Source organism: Fusarium solani, assembly GCF_023522795.1.
Source record: "Fusarium solani strain SB1 chromosome Unknown bctg00000010, whole genome shotgun sequence".
Classification (NCBI taxonomy): Eukaryota; Fungi; Ascomycota; class Sordariomycetes; order Hypocreales; family Nectriaceae; genus Fusarium; species Fusarium solani.
Window position 1 is genome coordinate 727,282 of NW_027072147.1, and position 18,438 is coordinate 745,719.

At 50.1% G+C, this 18,438-nt stretch overlaps 7 protein-coding genes across 7 annotated transcripts; 3 read left to right on the top strand and 4 right to left on the bottom strand.

Annotated features, from left to right (window-relative positions):
• Positions 1–872: 872 nt before the first annotated feature.
• On the bottom strand, positions 873–2,012 carry MRS44_014281 (uncharacterized protein; the record flags this gene model as incomplete). The annotated part of the gene is made up of 2 exons (XM_065618349.1): positions 873–1,530; positions 1,888–2,012. The coding sequence occupies 2 exons, from the start codon at positions 2,010–2,012 to the stop codon at positions 873–875; spliced, it is 783 nt and encodes a 260-aa protein (XP_065474421.1).
• Positions 2,013–2,710: 698 nt separating this feature from the next.
• On the bottom strand, positions 2,711–3,700 carry MRS44_014282 (uncharacterized protein; the record flags this gene model as incomplete). Its single annotated transcript, XM_046282433.2, has 1 exon — positions 2,711–3,700. One exon carries the CDS (start codon positions 3,698–3,700, stop codon positions 2,711–2,713), a length of 990 nt encoding a protein of 329 aa, XP_046127595.2.
• A 346-nt stretch (positions 3,701–4,046) lies between these two features.
• On the bottom strand, positions 4,047–5,168 carry MRS44_014283 (uncharacterized protein; the record flags this gene model as incomplete). Its single annotated transcript, XM_046281584.2, has 2 exons — positions 4,047–4,714; positions 4,763–5,168. The coding sequence occupies 2 exons, from the start codon at positions 5,166–5,168 to the stop codon at positions 4,047–4,049; spliced, it is 1,074 nt and encodes a 357-aa protein (XP_046127594.2).
• Positions 5,169–5,923: 755 nt separating this feature from the next.
• Positions 5,924–6,427, top strand: MRS44_014284 (uncharacterized protein; the record flags this gene model as incomplete). Its single annotated transcript, XM_046282432.2, has 1 exon — positions 5,924–6,427. One exon carries the CDS (start codon positions 5,924–5,926, stop codon positions 6,425–6,427), a length of 504 nt encoding a protein of 167 aa, XP_046127593.2.
• Positions 6,428–7,555: 1,128 nt separating this feature from the next.
• MRS44_014285 (uncharacterized protein) lies at positions 7,556–8,353 on the top strand (the record flags this gene model as incomplete). Its single annotated transcript, XM_046277359.2, has 1 exon — positions 7,556–8,353. One exon carries the CDS (start codon positions 7,556–7,558, stop codon positions 8,351–8,353), a length of 798 nt encoding a protein of 265 aa, XP_046127592.2.
• Positions 8,354–9,014: 661 nt separating this feature from the next.
• Positions 9,015–13,499, bottom strand: MRS44_014286 (uncharacterized protein; the record flags this gene model as incomplete). The annotated part of the gene is made up of 7 exons (XM_065618350.1): positions 9,015–12,104; positions 12,168–12,216; positions 12,269–12,865; positions 12,925–12,949; positions 13,004–13,162; positions 13,216–13,333; positions 13,389–13,499. The coding sequence occupies 7 exons, from the start codon at positions 13,497–13,499 to the stop codon at positions 9,015–9,017; spliced, it is 4,149 nt and encodes a 1,382-aa protein (XP_065474422.1).
• A 326-nt stretch (positions 13,500–13,825) lies between these two features.
• On the top strand, positions 13,826–18,395 carry MRS44_014287 (uncharacterized protein; the record flags this gene model as incomplete). The annotated part of the gene is made up of 6 exons (XM_046278893.2): positions 13,826–13,838; positions 14,201–14,963; positions 15,232–16,266; positions 16,318–16,566; positions 16,614–18,253; positions 18,316–18,395. The coding sequence occupies 6 exons, from the start codon at positions 13,826–13,828 to the stop codon at positions 18,393–18,395; spliced, it is 3,780 nt and encodes a 1,259-aa protein (XP_046127589.2).
• Positions 18,396–18,438: the final 43 nt, after the last annotated feature.

The following is an 18,438-nucleotide window of genomic DNA, read 5'->3' on the forward strand; positions in this document are numbered from 1 at the left end:
CATGAGCTGAGAGATGGCCTTCGTCCTCTGTCTATTAGCGAGACAGATGCTTTTAGCTACCGGCGACATGTTATGGTGCACATTGGCGACTCAAGGCCATGTGGATGCCGTCTAATTGTTTATTTTGGGTGAAAATCGTTCAACAAGCTTTGCTTGTTGGTTATGAAGCAGATGTGGCTAGCGGTTCAACTCTTGGCCGTCCTGTTCGTTGGTCCTTCAAGGTTAGCCAAAAACGCCAACTGGCGAAGCCTCAATTCCAGACTCAGCCTGAATGGCCTAAAGACTTTTAAATAATCAGGTGACATCGCTAATGTGCGCCCGAATCCCTAACTGTACCGACCGTACAAGACTTCCCTATCTTGGCTGGGTCGGACGAAGCCACGCGCCTCGTTATCGAGAGATCTCCCAGTAAAGCCTAACCTATCCAAGACCATACTCAAGGGAAAAATGATGATGGTTTTCGGATGTAATACAATGGATGGACGGTAGTTCACGGTAGAGGTATGTCAAAGGGCATATCATGGCTCAGGACACTATCTTTATACCAACTACAAAACGACCAGAATGGACGCGTTAGCTCTCTCTTTGAGTATGTATTTTACGTTAAAAACAGCCCAGTGGCTGCGTAACTACAAACTGGCTGGCTGAAGAGTCCTCAAGGGACGCCCAACTGTCTTCCCACTGAACGCAGCCTGGTTTCTACTGAGGACACTCCGGGTCTCCGTTGTGGGTAGCAGGGCAGCGCTCGATGCACCGTGTGCTGTCAAAATCCTCATGGGAGGCCGGAAATGTGCAAGTGCAAGATCAATACATACGTGTATACTCATGACTTATCGGGCCCCCTGCCTCCGCACATGCCGTTAGTCTTCCGCTTATGCTCCAAGCTCGTGAGCGCTCGTATTTACATGGCCTGAAGTAGCTATAGCAGGAGCATTGGGCGCTGTGTAAGCCCCTGGGGGAGGCATTCCCGCCTCGTGGGGTTGTACAGGCGAGGTTGTGCTGCTGGGGGAATATGGCTGCATCACCGCTGGAGCGCCCGCCACGGTCGCTGTATCTGGTGCCTTAGGTTGGACAGTGGAAACAGTGAGAGGGTCATGCGCTGCTGGCTGGCTGCGATTCCGGCGCACGATCATCAGAGCTCCCAAGATCGTTAGGCAGATGACGGCGACACCTCCGACGACACCTCCCACGATTGCACCAACGTTGACTTTTGGGGGAGGCGGGTTGCCACTTGGTTGAGCAGTGACCAATTGAGGTATTATTGGCGCTATCTCAGGCAAAATGCCCGATGAAGGCACTTTGAATATGTTGATCCATGTCTCATTAGGGCTTCCGTCGACTAGAACGACAGTGCTGAAGTAACGAGTCACTTTGGATCTGCTGCTAGAATAGTATCGCTTGAGTAAAGAGGATCCACACTCCCAAGTAGACATGCCCACACCGAGCTGCATGAGTTGACAGTACGGCTCGTCGGAGTATGTGCTATCGGTAAAAGTATCAGCGGCAGCCTTTGGAAGAACGTCATAGGGACTATAGCTCACCAGAATTTGTTGTATATAGTGTTAGAGGTACAGTCCGAGTCGCAAATATCTGTGTCCGTCGCCTTGGAGCGGTCAAGGCGGGTAGTGGTGATATCTTCCAGGCCACAAAACACAGGGTTGATTTTTCCTGCTTGTCGAAATTGGTGGATAATGCGTGTGTCTACAGTACAAGTACTGTGCCCCCTAGGCAAGCATCTTTACCATGGCTATTAGCCTTGTGTTTCTTGACAGGAGCATTGTACGGGCTCTCAAAGGCCGCGGGGACGTGCTTGAGTGAGATACATACAAACTGGAGAAGAAGATGAACAGACAAGAACGGAGCAGGCCAGCCTATCAGATAATTAACATCAACACATCAATCATGCGTGACCAGGCGCCACCGTCAATTATGGAGTGGCTTGCATGAGCTGAAAGAAGTCCATCGGCCTCCGCAGGTAAGCGAGATAGATGCTTCAGCCATGGCCAAGGCATGATGATACACATTAGCAGCTCAAGGCCAATTGGATGCCGAATAAGAGGCAATTAAATATCAAAGATATCAATTAAGCTTTCACTGATTGGTTCTTGTGCACTTGTGGCCGTGGGCTTAACTCTTGGCCATTCCACTTGATGGCTGTCTCAGGACGCCATCGCCAAATACGACAACGGCCCAAGACTCAATATCAGGCTGAGGATGCTAAAGAGGCTTTGGGCCAACCTCAGGGAGGTGTCTCTTTGCGCCCAAGTGACCAATCGACTCGTCTAGCCGGCATAGGCGGCGTGTATCTTGTGAAGTTTTCCCCGCTTTGGTTAAAACTGGAGAAAGCCACACGCCCGGCTGCTATGGTATTTCCAGTAACGTATACTTAAAGCCTGTATATAAAGAAAAACGGTATGCTCGTTTTATGACCCACTCGACTACATGCTGTCAGGTTGTGTGTGCATCGTAGTTACTCTAGCGGACCGAGTTCGTTTAATGATTGAATTTTTACCTCTCGATTTAATATGTGGCTCAAGACTGAAGCACCAACGTAGCGATCCAAGATGCAATGATTAGTTCATACAAACCCTGCTCTCCCTTACGCAGCCTGAGTAGCGTATTAGCCATTCCTCCGAGACAACTCGGCAATACAGGACTCTCTATCTCTCGGAGATAGCATTTTTTGGATGACTATGATACAAAAGTGGCATTAAACTTCCAGAAACTCAAATATCTTCCTAACTTCTTCTTCGTCCCTTTCAACAGTCCTTTTCACCCAGTCATCCACCCATCCACCATCAAAGTCAATGACCCACGCATCATCGGTATCATTATGGATCAAGACATTAGAAGGCTTCCCATCTCCCCATGGGACTCCAATTTCATGCAACCTTTCGACCGTTTCTCGCACTTGTGTCGCCCACTTCTTCCTCCTGCTCGCGGCAAACGAGGAAGCCCTGACATCTCCGAGACTGACAAGGGAGAGAACATCCGGTGGCGGAATGTATTCACTTACGAACCCGATTATCTTGTCATGGACTGGACTCTTGACCAAACCGAGAATTTTTGGTACCCGAAGAGTGTCGGCATATTGGGAGGCCCGAATCTTCAAAAGAGTATGCAGCTCCCTTTGGATAGACTCGGTGGGCAGATAAATCCCGACTTTGGCGCACATTTCTTGATCTTCCACAAGAACACGAGAGACGCGTCCGTCACTGATGATTTCATCCACCACAAATATGTCTTTGGTCGAGACTGTGGGCAGATCCGCACCCTGGATAAGCTCAAGATTGAGTGGCAGTGCTCCCCTCAACGAGACGTCGGGGCTCTGGGCGCTGGTGTCGAGGATCCACTCTCCATCTTTGTGTCGCGTGTAAAAGAGAAAGGTAAATTCTTCTGGGAAAAGGAGAGAATGCAGGGACGGCGGGGGAGCAGGCTTGTCCTTCGGTGGGACAGTCTGGTCAAAGGTTGACCTCCCAACTTCAACGACGGTGTCCAAGATTTTGTCCATCATAGCTTCTTCCTCTCGCTGGCTATTACAAGCCGCGTCTTCGTACTCCTTGATTAGAGAATCCTGCATCAAGTCCCCAGCTGGGGATGGATCAATGTGCACAATCATTCGTGCCTTGTTCCAGCGAATCCACAGAGACAAGCCATCTCGGTTGCCAAACTGAATGCGTTCAAGATAATGGATGCTCATGATTGAAAAACACGACAATAAGAGAAGTTGACAAAGAAAAGAGATTGAAGAAGTTGAGCCGTGAGGTGAGGAAAGGGAGGGGCATTGCAGGCAGCAACGGGACTGGCAGCCAATAGAGATGTAAGAATATCTTGCAACCATGGTTATGGGGTTTTCTTCGCCAGTCTCTGCCCAGACGCAACAAGTCGCGCCGGAGCCCATTCGATTCTCACATCTCACGTCAGACTGAGCAGGATACTTTGACGTGTGGCCTGAGGCGTTAAGCTAGGAGCGGCTGTGATTGATACCGGAGAAACGCAAGCGATCGCCCGGGGTAGTAGCTAATTACCTAGTGAGATGAAAAAATCTAAAAGTGTCCTGCAATGGGCTTGGAAATGTACAGCTCCTCTAGATATTCCACTTCCTCGGCACTAAGCACCTTGCCACGCAGCTCAACAGCCTCCTCAACTTTGGAAATGGAGTTCAGACCGACAACTGGAATCGCATCTTTGCTCCTCAGCCAAAGCAGAGCCACCTGGGCCATCTTCCAGCCATGCTTGCCGGCTACCTCTTCCACCCTCTTAACGATCTGTTCGTCGGCTTGAGTGATTGCCGAGCCAAATGGAGACGGAATCTTTGAGCGCTCCGTGTCCTGGACACCGAACGGACGAGCCAGCAAACCGCCGAATAGAGGCGACCACGGGATAATGCCAACGCCAGTTCCCTTGCAGAACCGGTTCATTTCTCGCTCTTCCTCACGGTAGCACAGGTTATAGTAGTTCTGCATCGACACGAACTTGGTCCAACCGTTGCGCTCTGCTACATGTTGCAGGCCTGCAAACTGCGTAGTCCACATCGAGCTTGCGCCAAGGTAGCGGACCTTGCCACTCTGTACAAGGTCGTGGAGTGCCTTCATTGTCTCTTCAGGGGGAGTGGATTGATCATAACGGTGAATCTGAAGGACATCGATATGGGTAGTTCCCAAGCGAGCGAGCGATGCTTCGACGGCGTTGAAAATGGCCGCGCGAGAGAGACCTGATGTCTCAGTACAGAGATCTAGTTGCCAGGAAAAAGCCTACTCACCTCCCTGATTGACATAATCTTTGCTTTGGGCCATGTACTGCCCATGAGTGGGACCCACGACCTCTTGATCCTCGCCGACGAAGACGGAGCACTTTGTCATGAGGATGAGCTTGTGGCGAGGGATGTTGAACTTCTTGATAGCTTTTCCGAGAATCTCCTCAGAGATGCCATTAGAATACATGTTGGCTGTGTCCCATGTGTTGATACCCCGATCATAGGCAGCCTTGAGGATCTCGAGAGCTTCCTCCTCTTCGATCAACCAGGGATGCCACTTCTTGGAACCAAAGGACATGCATCCGAGAATCGGAACTGAGACGCGTAGTCCAGATGCTCCCAGTTGGGCGTAGTCCACCTTCGTAGTATCCAGGCTGTTCTTGAGGGAGATTGGGAGATTCTGGGAGGCCATGATGTTTAAAAGGGAAATAGGCTTAGGCAATGGTTAGATTTGAGCCGTCTGAGTGACTTCTTGAGGTTGTGATAATGTTGAGTTAACATTTGATCATGAGCATCTAAACTCATTATAATCCCACTTCACCAGGCAGTTCATTGAACTTCACCCACCAAGCACGACGCATTTGTAAGCTCATAACGGCTTTAGGAGAGTCGAATAGTAAAATCCGGGCTCTCATCTACAGAATCATCGCTGCAGATACGTCTCATGCCTTGGACACAATCCACGATGAACAAGTTGGTTACCGTCTTGGCCAATCAACGATGACGCTGTATCCATTTCATGCCACCCCGGTTGACGCTAGATGCTAGTTAGCGAGCAGACCAATCAAAGTTGACTTGTGGGCGCCCAACCTCGACGACATTATCTCCGAGTTGAGGACCCAGCTTTAATGGGTCTCATACCACGTTGACGTGAAAACCTTCAGTCAACTTCTCCCTGACTAGGAACCGATGATATGGCTTCACCTGGTAAAGAATGCAGCGGGCCGATGAGGCACAGGCGGAGCAACGGCGGGTGCATCACCTGTAGGTAAGTGGCCAATCAAGAGATACACCTAGGTTATCTCCGAAGCATCTAACCTTCCTAGGATCCGACGTGTCAAGTGCGATGAGAAGAAACCATCATGCAAGCGCTGTACCTCCACTGGTCGGAAATGTGACGGCTATCCCCAACCAAAGCCCAGGCTAGATACAGTCTCGATAGTTGTCATGGGCTCAGGGTCCTGCTCAACCCCTGGTGCATGTCCCGCCAGGTCGAGGCAGTCGTTCCAGCTGTTCAGCCAGCTGTATGCTCCGATGCTTTCCGGCTATGGCACAGAGGACTTCTGGGGCATGGTTGTGCTCCAGGCCAGCCATGTCGATGAAAGCATCAAGCACCTGGTCATTGCGGCATCAAACTTGAGCTCGAGCAACAATGTTCCATTCCTTGCCCACTACAGCAGGGCGCTGCAGATTTTGGGTCGCTCTCAGAACGTCGATGTCATCATCATACTCATCGCCTGTGTCTTGCTCACCGTCTGCGACGAGCTTCAGAACCGCAGCGACAGTGCACGGCGCCACATCTTGGCAGGCGAGAGAATCTTGGCAGAACAAGATGGGTTGTCTTTGGGTTCTTGGAGAGACAGCTTTGTCCTGAAAGAAATCCTGTCGACCTTTTCGCGCCTTTGCTCTCCAAGGCCAATGATATCTCGGGTTACCTCTCTGCCAACTTGATCCTTGGCTAACTCAAGTGTTTGAAGGAAAACTGGGTGTCGTTAAAGAAGAGAACTAGACAGCTTGAATTGGCGAAGGGATTTGTTTATTTCAAGGGCGAATAGATTTGTTTCCTCTTGATGATACCAACCTTAAGAAGTCTTGTCCGGCGCCAGCTGAGTTATTGTGTCCTCCATCCCTTTTGAGTATCACTGGTCTGAGCCAAGTTCTGATTCGTTCCTGTAAGTGTTTCCCCTAGATACTTTGATAGCTTAACTCCATCTAATAAAAACAGCCCCTGTAGCGCCTGTGTAGAATAGGTACTTCAATAACCATCCACTTGGATATGGCGCCCTCCGTTCTCAGACGGCTCACGGGCGACGCTTTCGTCGGGCGATCGATCTTGCAGCTTCTGGCTTAGGAGCACCTTGTATAATGCTGCTTAAAGGGAATATACTGGTCACAGCAGCAAAAGACACAGTCGTAAACACACGAGGGTGTTACAAGTTACCTGTCATAACACACTATAATTTTAGGATATTACCTCAACATATATATATGAATTTACGTGCACTTCTTAAGAGGAGTCAGATCTTCTTTACCAAGAATTATAATATCCATCTTGCAAAACTACAGTACCACTGCATGACCGTATGGTCTGGAAACTCCAAAAGGAGTATCTGAGATACGCGAATACCGTACGATCTCGCTGCCTGCTGGCAACGCAACGTTCCGATCCATCTGTCATGTGGACCAACTCCCTCGTCGACGCGTACGCCATTAGGAAATAAACTTGCGAGCAAAAAGTCGGCCTGTTTTTTTCACGCAAGCCTGACCCATCCCTTTTCCGTAAGCGAGCTTATCTTGCGATGTCAGACGCAATAGGCTCTTATCAGATCACGCCACCGTTGCGCGGTTTCCGTCATGATCTGATGATTTATAAGAATTTTCACAAATGTTGTGCTTGATACTTTTGTCAGCTGGGTACTGTTCCAGTTTTGGTATGCAGCCAAGAGATCTGAGCGCGTTGTCGTCACCTCATGACAAACTAATCAATATAAAAGGAAGGGGTTAGTATGCTCAGGGACTGCCTATTTTTTCTCAAGCGCCAATCTTATTATTCAGACCCAGACTCCCAAAATTGCCAAAATGAAGGTCTTTATCGTCTTTGCTCATCCTGAGCCACAGTCCCTTACCGGCTCCCTCCTCAAAGTCGCAGTCGAAGAACTAGAGGACCAAGGCCACGAAGTCAAGGTCTCTGACCTATACGCCATGAAATGGAAGTCCCAGGTTGACCGCGAAGACTTTCCCCAACATCCCGCCGATGAGCGTCTCAGGGTGACAAAAGCATCCGCCGTTGCAACCTACTCAAACACCCTCACCGACGACGTGAAGCAAGAACAAGAAAAGTTGAAGTGGGCTGACTTTGTCATTCTCCAATTTCCTTTGTGGTGGTACAGCATGCCTGCCATCCTGAAAGGTTGGGTTGAGAGGGTCCTTTCCCTTGGATTCGGGTATGGTATCGGGGAGCACAGCGACACCCACTGGGGCGATCGATACGGAGAGGGAATCTTGCTTGGGAAACGCGGCATGGTAGTCGTGACGATTGGAGGCTGGAAAGAACACTACTCTACCCGAGGAATCAGCGGACCGCTCGAGCATGTTCTATTCCCTATAACCCACGGGGCCCTCTACTACACTGGCCTCGAGGTTCTGCCGTCGTTTGCCATGTATCAATCGGATCGAGCAGGCGATGAGCAGTTCAAAGAGGCGGCCGGCGAGCTCCGTGAGAGGATGAAAACCTTGTTCACCGCAAAGCCTATTGCTTATCGGCGACAGAATGGCGGGGACTACGAGATACCGACTTTGACTCTGAAGCCTGGGCTTGAGGATCCTAATACTTCAGGTTTCTCATTACATAGCCACAACGACGCAACAGGATCTTAAGATGTCCCAGCAAACTAGTTAGGTGGAATTATTTTCATGCTAGTTGGCATGGCTGGGGGTTTAACCGAAGTAACTTGACTATACCGGTAGATAAAGCTTTACGTTAATACTATTGAGCAAGTCATCAATGCATAGGTAGTGAGGTAGCAAGAGAACAGTTAACAGACGTTGGCGTCTAATAGACAGACAGCATGAGAGTCAATATAAACTAGTGGGGGGAGCGGCTCATCTATTTGCGATATGGCAGTGTTGCTAGGATTAATTCCCCAAGTCTCAGGCGCCTCTGTGCCGACATTCAGTACGCAAATCAAGTCGCTCCATTTCACAAACGTTCAACGCAATCGACCCTAGATCCTTGTACCACACACTGGCTAGTTGAGCTTTCCGTGGCCATGTTCGCACCTGTAGCCTACGACATACCGGCTTTGACTTTGAAGCCTGGGCTCGAGGACCCTGTAAAGTCTTGAAGTGATGTAATGGATTGGAGTAAGATGGAATTCCTAGTGATTTGATGAACTACATATAGACGGTGGGTATTTTTTCTTCTTGTTTTACGTGTAGATAAATATTAATAAAACTCAGTTATTCTCCTAGTAGTAAGGAGAGTGCAGAGTACAACATTAAATCCTTCTCAGTCCCGAAGCAACAAGAACCACGAATATCAAGACCTGCCAGGCGGCCATGTCATGTATTCCACGTCAGGCTCTTCACCAGTAGGCTCCCAACTCCACTCCTCGCCTCTGCTTTGGAAGTCCTCAGCCTTCTTTCGTCGCTCTTCACCTTCAGACAGCTTTGTCTGTGCTGAGGTCCACGCCACTCTACCAAGCTCAACTACCCCGTTAAATTGATCATCAATCCAACACCAATCCACTGTTAAAGAGCCATGAAGATTAGTGAAACCATAAGAACTGCCATCTAGGGATATTTGGTGTCTGTCAGAATGTACCCAGTTTGCAATAGTGGCCTCGCCAACAAAGCAGAAGACCGAGCGATCGCTACTGCTCATTGTGGTAAGCTCGGAGCGACCCCGTAAGGCCACCACACATTCGTCTGACACATCAATGGTCTCGATCTTGGTATCAGCATCGAAGAACAACATAGAGTTGCTGATCCCTAAAGCTGTCGTTAAGGTGGTCTGGCCCTCGGCCAGGACGATAGCTTCATCTTCCGTGTAGATTTGGTGGATTTCAACCCCTCCTCTCATCAAGACGAAACACTGGTTGCTACAGGTGATACGCTCCACCTCGGCTTGGCCTTCGGAAATGATCGCGCAAGTGTCAAACACTGAGATGTCTCCAATGAACGACTGCCCCATCAGGGTAAGTTTTGATGCTCCAGTTCCCGAAGCCGCGCTGACCCAAGAGTTCCCTTTGGAGAATACGGTGCAACCCTCATCAATATGCATCTTCTCAACCCGGGCTTCTGCTGTAATGATAAGAGTTGACTCTTGAAGCCCTGTGATTTTTTCAACCTGTGAATCGCCCCCAAAATACACGACGCAGTGATCAAAGATCCCGAGATTTTGGATCTTCGCCCGGGCGTTGATGGTCAGCGTAGACATGTCTACGCCCGCTAGATTCTGAATCCTTGACGAGCCATGGATGATTGCTTGAGATTCATCATATGTCTGCAGGCTCTCAATGACCGCAGCTTCACGGATTTCGATACATGACTTGTTTAAAGTCCAGAGGCATCGGATACTTGGTTTACCAGAGAGAACAACGGATGCCTCGTCAAAGATAGAAAGGGTTTCGATGGCCGACGACGAGTAGATTATAAGTGTCGAGTCGTCTCGTATCATCGAGAAATGCACTTGAAATCGGCTTCGATGATCCAACATTGCCAACAAGAGCTTGGCATAATCCCCTTCCTCACCACAGGCCGATGCTGCTTCAGCCTGCTCACAAGACCTTGGCCCGAGAGGGTTGAGAAGTCGCACACAACTCTCTAGTCCATCTGCTTCTGCAAGCGAAAACGGCGTCTCGCCAAGGCAGTTTTGAGCATCAGCCTCCGCTCCTGATTGTAATAACAACGCCACAGACCTTCCGATCGGTCTGGCAATGCTATTGTGCTTGCCTAGAGGCACTTGTGGTAATCTGGCTGTTCCTAGGCGAGTCTTTGACCGCTTTGAGCACGACAAGGCCTCAATCTTAACGGTCTCAAAGCAAGGCAAACAGCATGCATAATGCAACGGTGTCATCCCAAGGACATCTGTTGTGTTCAAGTGCGCTCCTTTCTCCACGAGTTCCTTTACAACGTCATGGAGCCGGGACTCACACGCAAGCGAAAGCGCAGTTCTTCCGTCTTCGTTCGTGGCCTCCAGGTCGCTCCCAATCAACTTGCAAATGAAGGGCTCAAGGACTCTCTCCGAGATTCCGTGGTCTGAGATACTGGCTCTAGCGGAAGAATCCAGACTCAATATCTCGCCAATGCTCAGGCAGCTCTCACCAGACACAGTGATCGACCGGATTTGAAGCTTACGTCGAGGGCAATTCAATGCCCATAGCAATGGCGTATTCCCTCGGCGGTCCTTCACGTTGATGCTCGCACCTCTTTCAAGCAGAATTCCAACGTAACCCCACTGCCAATTTTCGGCCACAACGGACAGAAGCGTACGCTCATCGCCTGGTCTCTTCACATCAATGTTTTTATTCGGAATGTTTTCCATGAGAAATCTGACCACCTCGTCCCTGGCGTTGGGTCTAATTGCTCTTGGCAGTGCCTTGGTGAAGGACAGTCCAGTCTTCAAGGTCAGGGCAGCACCGAGAGAAACCTTTCCACTCTCGATGTGTATACTGTCGATGTTGACCCCATGCCTCCGGGATCCGACAGCCAAGAAAGCGATGTCGTTAGAAAGGAGATCTTTCTCACTTTGGAACAGCAGCCGTACTAGTGTGTTCGAACCACCAACGACTGCCCAGTTCATTGCAGTCCAGCCTCCGCTGTCCTCTGCTTTGATGTCCTCAGGCTCGAGGCCTTTCATCAAATGTGTGGCAGTCAACTCCAATCCAAAATATGCCGCCACATGAAGTGGTGTAAGGCAGTGCTTGGACGGCTCGCGCGATTCTGCCCAGGCAGGAGACAGAGAGTCAACCACGAGTTGAAACGAACTTGCAATTCTCTTCTGGTCCTGCACAAGATCCATGATTTCGTTTTGGAACTGATTTTCGACCACTTGGGCATGATGTCCCCAATGCCTATGTGAGTACTGGTCAAACTGGTAATCGGCTTCTGCCGACATGAGAGAGGCCATGCACGACCTCGTGAGTTGGCTTTGAGCATCAGGAAATGAATCCGCACGAACGCTTTCGTTGTCAAAGTAGTCTTTGGCCGTGTAATGGACCAACCGCACAAGTGTACTGTCTTTGTCCATCGTGATGAGTCCTCGACAAACAGAGAGCAGTGTTCCCTTCGGGATGACATCGCCCTGACTTGATGTTGAAACATTGCTCAAATCGTCATCCGAAGCCGATATGGAATATGCCTCCGAGCCATCTTCACTTCCGGAATCAACGGCGTAGTCCCAGGGATTCGTAGGTTCCAGATCCTGTCGTACAGTGTCGCCTGCATTCTGCAGCGATAGTGCTCGCTGAAGAACGGGAAGAGTGAGATTGGAAGGTTCTTGCGTGAAAATTACCCAAGACATCACTTGACGGGCCAGTTTGACTCTTGATGTACTTTGACTCCAGATGTTCTTGAGGATCTTCTTGTACGCTTCCTGATAGGTCTCCCAGGCTTGGGTATGGCCGAACTGTGGAAGAATTTTCAATGCACTTCTCAATGCATCAACATTGGTTTTCTTCGGTTGGCACACATCGACAGTACTGGCCAGAATTTCAAAGTACAGTTTTGCTGGAAGAAACCTATTGTTATCGTAAGCATTGGTTCAACCAGGATTTTTTGGAGGATGCCTACATGCCAGCGGCCTTTTCCGTGACGATTTTCTCAATCTTTTTTCTCAATTCACTATCCGTGCAGGATTGAAGCGATCTGCTTTTGTTGATCCGTGCCTGAACATAGGTCCGAATGTCGTCGTCTGTAGTTGAAACCTTCAATGTGGCAACTAAGCCTGCAAGGGTTGCTGCAGGATCTTCGTCTCTCGAGGTAAACAGTAGATGAACTTTTTCTCCAAGATTTCCGAGAGACTCTAATAGTCTAGTTCTTGTGCAAGAATAAGACTCTTCTTCGTTCTCGTCGTCTCTGCATTCGTCAAGCGCATCGACGACGATATAGACTGGGTCAAATCGACGTACTTCTGCCTGGAACGCCAGTTCGTAGCTTTCTAGGAGAGGACGCGGTGGCGAGGAACCCGGCTTGTGTTCATTGTGCAGGGTCCTAACCCCAGGTGACACTTCATCAGACAGGTTGACAAGCTGGCGGAGGAGGGCTCCGACATAATCCAGAGCTGACTGGTCTTTGGTTGCGTAGTCACAGTAAACATACGCCAAACCGATTCTTTTCTCGGCAGCCAATTCGTTCTGAAGTTTCACAATGTGTCGAATGACGATGGTTCTAGTTGTTTGTCAGTTCCTTTCAATGGATGTCAGGCATTGTGTAATGACAACACTTACGCAAATGCAGATTTTCCAACACCAGCTTTCCCCCGTCACTTAGCGTTTCCCCTTTCTCAGAGCTTGAAAATACACTTACGCATCCCATGGCACCAGAGCCATTTTTTGGTTCCGTCATACCAGTACTTGAATTCATCCCTCTTCAGCGACGCTTCCCCCACGTTTGGGAAGAGGTTCGGCAAATGTCGTTCTTTGTATATTTTAGTGAAGTCGGTGCATTTCATCCATTCCATGATTTCTACACTCCTCTTAAGCAACCAGTAGACTGATATTATGTTGGTGCCTACCAACCTTCTTTTGAAGCCTTGTCTGATTGCTCGTCGGCGCGGTTGTTGATTGTGTAGTGATAATGATCACCAACTTCGACCTTGGCGTCGTCCCTGGCGGTGAAGTTGTGAACGGCATGTCCCTACGTGCCCAGCTCATTAGTCTCAGAACTCTTTTCGTCGAGTTATCAATATTACCCGTCCATGGCCTTCCGGAATAAAGGCCTTCTCATGTCTAGCGAGAGCCTCCCTGACCTGTAGACGGGCGTCATGGAGCATTCGCTCCGACTGCCGCCGGTCTTGCGCCATTTTTGTCCTCAAGGTGACGTCCTGTAGCTCGCCAGAAGTTGAGTAAGGTGTAACTGTGACTGTCAGAAGGATCTGGCGTATTGGATGATACGGTCGACGCCAGACTCAAGTGGGTACTGGCAACGACTGAGGAAAAAGAAGTTGAATCCAGCGAGGATCAAGCCTTCGAAGTTTCAACGCAATCTCGCTTTGGGGATTTGCGACAGAGCAGAGCTGAGATCCGGGCAACCTTCATTGGATGAATCTCACAGCCTGCTTCCTCAGCCCCCAAACACGGCCAGGTCACGAGGCGAAGAAGTGAAATACCTGCAGCCCAGCGCGCATAAATGGCACATCGGTGTATCGTTGTTCGATGCTGTCGTCCAATCGCTCGATCTTAGAATTATCGTGCTGCTTCCGTTCAGCTCCGAACATACGCGGCTTTCTATGGCTCGAGTCAGTCAGACGACGCCATGCTTATACGATAAGCCACTCCGCTGGCCATTTGAGACCACCTTTGAGAACGCCGTGTTGCGCCCGGCGCCCGGCTAGAGTGCCGCCAAGATAATCAATACCTCTCCCCGCTCTGTTACTCGCTCATCAAGAGACCTTGCGTTCTTTACCAAGAGCCGATGAGAGGGGGTGGTCGGAAGTGCGGCCGTATAGGCAGAAGTCAGAGTCACGAAGCCAGGCTCTGCAAGGTGACGACTGGTAAATAAAAGGTACAGAGTGTTGCCTGCCTCTAGTCAACTCTACTTGGTTTCGTCTGAAAGCAAGTAACCCCAATCCCCCGGAACCCACGAGTCACGCATATCGAGCACCCAACATTCAAGATGGATCCTGCCTCATCAGCGACCTGTTCGAAGATGCCGAGAAAGCCACCAATAGGTTCAAATCCAAGCATGAGGACGACGAACCAGAGCTCTTGGAGGTGCCCAATCAGGCCACAGCGCTCGACAAGTCCAAGCACGGCGCAAAGAAGCTCGTCTATTCTATACGCAAACTTACCCAACGCCGACAGAAAGAGACTAGTACCGCGAACAAAACAAAGTGGGCACTGTATGCAAGGGACGACTTTGACAAGCTAGTCAAGGACATCTCGGAGCTTGTCGAGAAGCTGGTGGTGCTCTTCCCAGCCCTGCAGCCAGCGCAAGAAGCCCTATGCCAAAAGGAGGCTGAGCAAATCGACCCAGAGGTCATTCCTACTCTCGTTGCAGTTCTCGGTGACAAAGACAAGCTTCTCAACCATGCTCTGGCCGAGGAGGTCAAAGCCAAGGGGCACCGGCTGCAGGGCATCAAGATTCAGAAAGACGGTCTGACAACCGTTGGAGATTCGTTCAAGAACGTTTTTGACACGCTGGCACCTGGTGCCGACGTCTCAGACGTCGATGTCAGTGGGACCCTCAAGGTCGGCCATCAGTATGAGATATCTGATGCGGTAGCTTTGGCCAGGTTAGGCCAGCCTTCCAACCCGCAGAGACAGGAGTAAGGAAGGGTCAGGACTAGTTTTCAGTTTGTTGGAGCTTTTCTGGCCACAGTGTCTTGTTTTTAGTCAACTCTTTGCCTGCCTCATTGCGGGAATCTTGTCTTGGTAGTCAACTTTAGGTTTCTATGACCCTTTCGGGGTATGCGGCCGGATCTTGCCTGAACCTTGTCTTAAGCCAGCTACGTTTCCCTTTTCTCGGCGTGAGTCAGGCCGAACAAGATGAACTTTAATGCTTAAATGTCCAGTTAATTAAAATGCATATGATAGCTCTGTCGTGCTCGCAAGGCCAATTGTTTACAAGCATAAAAAGGGTAAGGGTTGCAAGGATCAGATCCTACACCACCAAGCACAACCTCACAGTTCGCCCAGCTGTGTCTCTCAACGTGCCAACTACTCTTATACCTCACAAGTGCCCAACACAGTGTCCACCATGGCATCAAAGAAGGATCAACCCTGCCAGAGGTGCTCAGACATTGACCTCAACAAGGTCTTTTCAGGCGGATACGAAACGCCTCATCTGGTCATCGAGCTTGGTGATGTTCCCCAGGAGCAGCGCAAGTCATCGTGTGGCCTCTGCCGCTTGATCGCCGAAGCTATTTACAGACCTTTCTGTAACGAGGATCTTGCCTCGTATCACGACAGATGCGATCTTTGTGAGCAAGTGGGTTCTGAGCAAGATGACGAACCCCAGCCATACCTCCTCGTTGCCATTGAGATCCCTCTCGAGAAGAATAGGGACTCAATTGGTCATTCAGAGTCGTCCGAATACATGGACACAACGGATATGTTCAAGGCCAACCCCTCGCGCTCCAAATCCCAGGCAAAGGCCTCTGCTGCACTCCCAGCTGGAAAACTCGAGAAAGGGACTTTCATCGCCCTCAAGGTTGCGCGAAAGAAAACCCGAGACGCACAAGTGCTTTCATACTTTGGCAGCATCTACCCGGCTTTTTCAACCCCAAATATCCCATCACCGGCCCGTCGAGTGCGCAGCCGGCTCCCGAACTACAGTCTATTGCGCCTTTTCCTGGAAGAGTGCCAGAAGAATCATTCAGCATGCAATTTGACTGTCGACCGAGTTCCGATTAAAAACCTTCGCTTTATTGACTGCAAGACGAGAAGGCTCAAGAGAGCTGCTCCAAAAGATTCCTTCGTTGCACTGAGCTATGTCTGGGGAGAGTGCGATGAAGAGCTCTTTGATGATAGCCAGCTTAAAAAGGGGAAACTTCCACACACCCCCTGGGTCATCGAGGATGCCATGCGAGTGGTGAACCAGATGGGGTATCGTTACTTATGGGTAGACAAGTATGCGTTTCCCTTTCAACAATCCGCTCTCTTGGCTAACGTTATACGCAGATATTGCATCCCGCAAGGTGACGAAAAAGTCCTCCATGAGCATCTCTGTCAGATGCACCTCATTTATCAGAAGGCATTGTTCACCATCGTGGCGGCAGCCGGCACACGTGCGTGGCATGGCTTGCCTGGCGTCTCGATGAGAGATCGACGAGAGCAGACGCGTGCGGAGATCAACAGTCATCTCCTCGTCTCTGCAGTTGAGCCGTTCCTACCTACATCGCAGTGCAAGTGGAACACTCGCGGATGGACGTAAGTGAATCACTCTGACAACGAGAATAAATGCTAACTACTCACAGGTACCAAGAGGGACTGTTCTCACCACGCCAGCTCATCTTTACTCCTCATCAAGTGCTGTTTCACTACACCGAAGGTCAGCAATCCGAGATGTTCACTGAGCCAGTCTCGTGGCAAGTCAATAAGCCACTGTGCGTCCGTGACTTGTCAGTCTGGAACCACATTGAAGCCTTCTCCAAGCGTAACTTGACCGACGACTCTGACGTCCTCGACGCCATCAAGGCCACAATGAGCACATACACCCGCGGTTCAGGCGGGCAGGCAGCGTTCTTGTGGGGAGTTCCATTTGCAGAATCTCCGCGTCCTCTGGACAGCTCCGAAATTCGTACCCACGCATCCAGACTCAGCGAGGATCCTATTGAGTCTGCTTCTCAAGTCTTTTGTTACGGCCTAGCTTGGAAGGCTTCCAGACGTAATCCCGAAGCCACACCCAAGACATCACAGCGACGCACATACTTCCCAACATGGTCGTGGGCCAGCGCAGATGGCTCAGTCGAGTTTCTGCTTACGAAATGGCCAAGCAAGACCGAAAAGGAATGGATCAGCTCAGAACTTGCCGTCTCTATCGAAGACGTGGATGGACGAGTTGCACCCATCTCTCAATATCTCAGAAAGGGTTATCCCTGCGAGCCCTCGCGGTACCTGCATGTGGACGGTTGGTCTCTTCGAGACGCGATGATTATCGACCCAACACGTGGAGAGGCATTGGTCGAGCTCGGCGAAGAAAAGTACAGGCTCAAAGGCCGGTTCGTGCTCGACCCCCTTTCGAGAGAACACCACAAAGAGGTTTGCACAATACTATCTGAGACGCAAAACAGCAAGAAGCGCTGGCAAGCTCTCATAGTTTACATACCGAAAAGCTTCTACAAAACACCTTTTGTAGTCATCTTGGTCAAGGTAGACGATCCAGAGCGTCCCAGCAACGATGTATACGAGAGAGTGGGATACATCCACGATTTATACGTGGAAAGGATCCCGAGAGCAGACAGAGAGGCTACCCGTCAAGTACAGACCATTCCGAAGCCTTCAATGAGGTGGGCGATTGAAGAAGTCAGGCAACTTGAGCTAGAGCGAGAACGACAACGGGCTGAAGCAGAGGAGAGATGTCGAACCGTGAAGGCAAAAAGACTTCGAGAGGAGGCGGAGAGGCTTCAGGAGGAAGCATCACGGACCTGGGATGGCTTCTGGACCTATCCTTTGCGGCCACATGGTATGAGCACCAATGCACGGGTTCCTCCGGAACCTACCACGCAAGGTAAGGGGGTTGAAGATCCTCTTGATGAGAAAGAGGAGTCCCTTGGTAAGGGTAATAAAGAGGGCCTCGACGAGAATGAAGACATCTTTGATGAAGACGAAGATTTCCTTGATTTCCTTAGCAAGGCACATACAGCTATTCTCGATGAGACCGAGCAGACGATGCTTGATAAACAAGAAGCACTTGGCGAGGGGAAGGACAAGAACTCTGAGCGACTTGACAAGAGCACTTTCGAGGTCGTCTCCAAGGCCGACGCAAATTCGCCCGAAAGGAGCTCCCTCGGTATTGACTTTGACGGCGGAGACGACACAGACTCCGACTGCGACTCGGCCTCGACAGACTCGTACGACTGGGGTGATGATTTCATCACTTGTCAAGCCACATGTGGTAGAGACCAGCGGTTTTTTAGACATCTGCCGATGGTTAGGCGGAGTCTCATAATCAGATAGCCGAGAAGGGTAATTCGCTTGATATCAAGCAGATCGATACCTGGAAATTTGAGAAGAGATTGTTCAAGACACGAAGATGATAGCAGGTGTGCTGGGTGAAATATCTCAAATGTGAGGCAAAAA